The sequence below is a fragment of the Mandrillus leucophaeus genome, unplaced genomic scaffold (assembly GCF_000951045.1).
Source record: "Mandrillus leucophaeus isolate KB7577 unplaced genomic scaffold, Mleu.le_1.0 Scaffold718, whole genome shotgun sequence".
NCBI classification, from domain to species: Eukaryota; Metazoa; Chordata; class Mammalia; order Primates; family Cercopithecidae; genus Mandrillus; species Mandrillus leucophaeus.
This window is the reverse complement of record NW_012107786.1, coordinates 332,129-336,596: the sequence shown is the minus strand read 5'-3', so window position 1 is coordinate 336,596 and position 4,468 is coordinate 332,129. Positions and strand designations below refer to the sequence as shown.

The 4,468-nt window shown below is 56.3% G+C and overlaps 2 protein-coding genes across 5 annotated transcripts in view; one reads left to right on the top strand and one right to left on the bottom strand.

The window, feature by feature from the left end:
* The first annotated feature begins 37 nt into the window (after positions 1–37).
* RNASEH2C (ribonuclease H2, subunit C) lies at positions 38–892 on the top strand. The gene is made up of 3 exons (XM_011965193.1): positions 38–331; positions 409–528; positions 764–892. The coding sequence occupies exons 1-3, from the start codon at positions 233–235 to the stop codon at positions 788–790; spliced, it is 246 nt and encodes an 81-aa protein (XP_011820583.1). The 5' UTR covers positions 38–232; the 3' UTR covers positions 791–892.
* A 72-nt stretch (positions 893–964) lies between these two features.
* KAT5 (K(lysine) acetyltransferase 5) overlaps positions 965–4,468 on the bottom strand; it is an 8,495-nt gene continuing 4,991 nt past the window's right edge. For all 4 annotated transcript variants that reach the window (XM_011965195.1, XM_011965197.1, XM_011965194.1 and 1 more), the window contains 5 exons: positions 3,775–3,915; positions 3,600–3,693; positions 1,822–1,981; positions 1,611–1,692; positions 965–1,516 (listed from right to left, as the gene is read on the bottom strand). In XM_011965195.1, the coding sequence (XP_011820585.1) occupies positions 1,382–1,516; positions 1,611–1,692; positions 1,822–1,981; positions 3,600–3,693; positions 3,775–3,915 (612 nt within the window). In that variant the 3' untranslated portion in view covers positions 965–1,381. The remainder of the gene's footprint in view (positions 1,517–1,610; positions 1,693–1,821; positions 1,982–3,599; positions 3,694–3,774; positions 3,916–4,468) is intronic.

The window sequence follows — 4,468 nt, the reverse complement described above, 5'->3', positions numbered from 1 at the left end:
CCCGCGCCGGTCCGCGCGCCCCTCATCTCTTGGGCTCCGGGGGATCGTGGTGCGTCCGGAAGTGGCGGGAGGGCAGCTCCGGGCTCGCTCCGCAGGGCTCAGGTCCTGGGCCCAGTGTGGGTCCTGCCTGAGGCTCTTTGCGCCTCCCGCTCCAGGACTCGAAGTGTCATTTCGGGGCCGCTGTCTACGGGGCGAGGAGGTGGCGGTGCCGCCTGGCCTCGTGGGATACGTGATGGTGACGGAAGAGAAGGAAGTGTCCATGGGGAAGCCAGACCCCTTGCAGGATTCCGGGACTGACGACCAAGAAGAGTCGCCGCTGGAACGGGACTTTGTGAGCAAAGGAATAGGGTTGAAAGGGGGTGCGGGCGGGAGCTGTAGTCCCGATGCTGAGCCAGGCCCCTTCCTCAGGACCGCTTCATTGGAGCCACTGCCAGCTTCAGCCACTTCACCTTGTGGGGTCTGGAGACCATCCCTGGCCCGGATGCCAAAGTGCGTGGGGCCCTAACTTGGCCCAGTCTTGCGGCAGCGGTGAGTAGATGAGGAGTTCCGTCTTGTCCCCGGGTGGATGGGCTGGGGAGCACAATTGGGCAGACGAAGCCTGGAGGATTCTACTGGGTAGTGCGTGGGAAGCGTAGCTCCCTGACCCCTCTTCCTAGCATGTCTAGAAGGGGTTATTCTGAACAGCTGGGTCCTTCCCCGGGTCTGGGGGCCAGCCTGCCGCCCTGCCTTACAAGTCCAACAGTAGAGGCGACTCCTCTTGCAGATTCACGCACAGGTGCCCGAGGACTGAGAACCAGAGCTTGAAATTCAAAGCTGCGATCCCTTCACAGCAGTAAACCAGCTCTTTGGAACCACTGATTCCATCACCCCAATAAAGGAGCTCTTTACAGCACCTGTGAGTCCGGGCACCTTAGAGCCCCTAAGCCAGCATGGACCCCTTTCCCCCAAGAACCTTGCATGGCTCTGGCATATAGAAACAATTTATTGCCGTGGGCAATGGGGATAAGAGAAGCCAGAATTTTTTGCAGCCAGCACCCACCCACCCCACCCCCAACTTCTACTTTACAAAAGAAATTTTTACAACCACCAGCCCTCTGTACAGAGCTCCCCCACCCCCCATCTCACTGTACACAGCTGCCTGGCTCCCTCTGGTCCCTGGTTCAGAGCAGGCCTGGGCCTGTGGCCAGCTGACCTTGGAGTTAGCCTGAGCCCTGAGCTCGCCTTGGTGCCGGGCACCAATGGACCCTGCCAGGCCTGTCCCCTCCTTTTCGAGCTTTTCAGCCCCATCTCCCTTAGAGCGCCTTGTGGGAGCTGCAGTGAGGGCGGGCTGGGCTATCAGCCCCGGTCCTGCTGTCTTAGCACTGCAGGGCGCAGTGCCTGGTCACCACTTCCCCCTCTTGCTCCAGTCCTTGGGAGTGAAGTGCAGACACTTGGAGTCGATCCGCAGGAGCCGCTTGAGCATGGCCCGCTCATGGCCATCCACGATGTCCTCTGACAGTGTGAGGATGTACTGGCCCTGGGCAGACGAGATGGGTTCAGCAAGTGGCCAGCCCACAGGGGCCTGCACTCTGCATCCCACACACCTGTCTCCACCCTGCCTGCCTCCCTACCTTGTAGTAGTTGATGAGATTGAGGTACTGCAGAGTGGAGATGACATCCTCCTTCTTGATGCTGGTGATTTCACTGATCTCACTGTAGGAGAGCAAAGGTCAGGTCCCCTGAGGACCTTCATCTGTCCCCAGGAGCCCCAGGAGAGAGTGAGAAAGCCCAGGAACAGACAGGCCATGCCATGTACCCCCAGGTAGGCAGCGCCAGGCTCACTTGATGGTGATCTGTGGCCTCTCCCCGCTCTCTGACTTCAGCCCCATCAGGATCTCCAGGATGGTCTGGGACCAGTAACTTCGATAGGATAGGAGGCCAAGGTCTGAGAGGGGCTTCTCAGGGGTCCCTGTTTTCCCTTCCACTTTGGAGAGTTCATAGCCTAAAGCAATGGAGCAGGAGAGGGTGAGTAAGAGGTCACAGATGAACATAAGCAACATTTAAAAACACAGGTCGCCAAGGCAGGCTGCCTAGTTCCCATCATGGCCCTGCCACTTGGCAGTTCTGTGGCCTCCGCCTCTCTGCGCCTCAGTTCCCTCAGGAAGAACTAACGAGTATTCACTCTTCCCCTGGGAGTTGAGCACAGTGGAGGGCATGAGAGCACTGAGAGGAGCAGCTGCAGTCAACCACGAGGGTGATCAGAGGCCAGTGAAGGCTTATGGGCAGGGGATGCAGGGAAAATGGCTCAGGGGAAGAAAGTGCCTCCAATTTTCCTTTGCCATCCCAGGCTCCATGTCTGGGCATGTAAGGAAGGAAGTAGGGACAGATTCCTGTCTCTAATCCAGGCCTGAGAATGCTTGAATTCTCAGTCAAATCAGTCCTCCTAGCTGGGATCTTGGGAGTGTCAGCTGCTGTTAAGACCTGAGTGGCCTGACTGGGTGGTTGTGAGGATGCAAGGAGAAAAGGTGCACCAAAGTGCTTCCCAAGTTGGGGAGACCATTCCTGAGAGCCAGGTGACTGACCCCCACCATGGCTGTTTCCCTCCAACTCATGCTGATAGCTGCACACTGGGAGGCAGTCCCCAGTGAGATCCTGACCCTGCACAGCCCTGAGTGGCTTCACATCTCTTGGGCAGTGTCTTCATTCTCCCCACCAGGGACCTGGGATGTTTGTGACTTCTAGAAGCCCTTCCTCACTCTCACAATGGACCTTAGCCCCTTGGTAGTCCCACCCACATCCCATCTCCATTGCAGTCTGAGCTCCAAGACTGAGTTTCTTCAAGCATCCACTTGTGCTACCAGGCTGAGAAGTTCTGAGGATGTGACCCCATCTGGGCATCACTTAACCAATAAATTTCACGAATGGACCATAACCTTGATCAAGTAAAGCCTCTGTGTCTTCACCAGGCAAACAGCTAGAACTTCCTCTTCTTTTCTCAGGTCAGAGCTTAGTTATTCCAAGTGAGTGGTGAGATAGAATGCGGGGTGATGGGGAAGAGGCTGAGAAGGCGAAGGAGCCTCAGGGTTGGGGAGGGCACTGAAGAGCTCGTGTGTGATGAAGGTCAGAGTCCCTTCTGGCTTTAAGAGACTGACCTCACTGGACATGAGGAGCAAGGGAGAATTCCATGCTTACGTGTATCTGTTGACAGCATTTTGGACACCTGCCTGCACAGCTCAGGGGACAACTGGGGACATTAACCACTGGTCCTTGCCCAAGGACTTGTATCATGGGACACCGGTTACCAGATACATGAGCACCAGCGGCTCACTAACCTGCCCATGGCCCCAGGCAGGAGCATGTAAGTCAGATTTGGGGAAAGCTGAGTGGCACTTAGAACCCTGGCCAAGGAGCAAACTGTGGGGCTGAGAACCTACCCCAGATAAGCAGGGCAGTCAGCCTGAATGGAGAGAACTCTGGGAGAGTGCCACTGTCATTTCTGGCTGGCTCCCCTAGAGACCGGGCTGCACAGCCATAGTTGAGAATCACGGTAGCCTGGCACAACTGCCTATGGGGCACCGATGATGGGTGCACTACCCCCTGGCTGCAGCACACATACTCACTGAACTCGATCAGCAGCTTGCCGTAGCCCCGGCGCTGGTAGGGAGGCAGGGTTAGGATGCAGGCCACATTGTAGTCTTCTGTCGATTCTTTCTCCTGGAAAAGGGGGGCAGGTGAGTGTCAGGGAAGGGACCTGGCTCAGGATAGGGCACAGGGACAGCCTGGACAGGCACTGACCTTGGAGAAGTAGCCCACGATGTGGAAGCCCTTACAGTCATACTCCGTCATGACGTAGAAGAGGAAAGGGTCTGTGTCATAGTACAGTGTCTTATGGTCAAGGAAACACTTGGCCAAAAGACACAGGTTCTGGGAATAACTCTGCAAGAAAAAAGGCTTGTCACCATTCTGGGTATCCTGCCTTGAGCCTGGCCAGTGGTTCAGGGTCAACCAGGAGCTTCACTGTTTGTGCTATGCCCCAGACTGATAGGTGATGAGTATTCTTCCCTGGCTGGGCCTGACCCACTCCACCAGCCCGCAGCTTACGCAGGGCTGCTCCTCAGTGTTGAAAAGCCTGTGTGCCAGATGTGTGATGTGTCTGAATGCCTCCCTGCTCAGTCGGGCAAGTTTCCCGACTTGCTCTGCACACCTCCATCTAAGCCTGGCCGGGAGACTCCACCACCCTGTAGTTTTTAACAGCAATCAACAAACTAATGTGTCCAAAGTCAGACTCTGACCACCGCTCCTCAGAGAAGCTCACTCTGACAGTCTTGGGAGTCTAGCTGTTAAAAAACCTAACATTCTGCCGGGCGCGGTGGCTCACGCCTGTAATCCGAGCACTATGGGAGGCCGAGGCGGGCGGATCACGAGGTCAGGAGATCGAGACCATCCTGGCTAACACGGTGAAACCCCGTCTCTACTAAAAATACAAAAA

Excerpts from the sequence above, each read along its gene's own strand:
- RNASEH2C (XM_011965193.1), top strand. The coding sequence starts at position 233 with ATGGTGACGGAAGAGAAGGAAGTGTCCATGGGGAAGCCAGACCCCTTG. Across the intron at positions 332-408 it reads CGCCGCTGGAACGGGACTTT|GACCGCTTCATTGGAGCCAC; the intron begins GTGAGCAAAGGA and ends CCCCTTCCTCAG. Across the intron at positions 529-763 it reads GGCCCAGTCTTGCGGCAGCG|ATTCACGCACAGGTGCCCGA; the intron begins GTGAGTAGATGA and ends CTCCTCTTGCAG.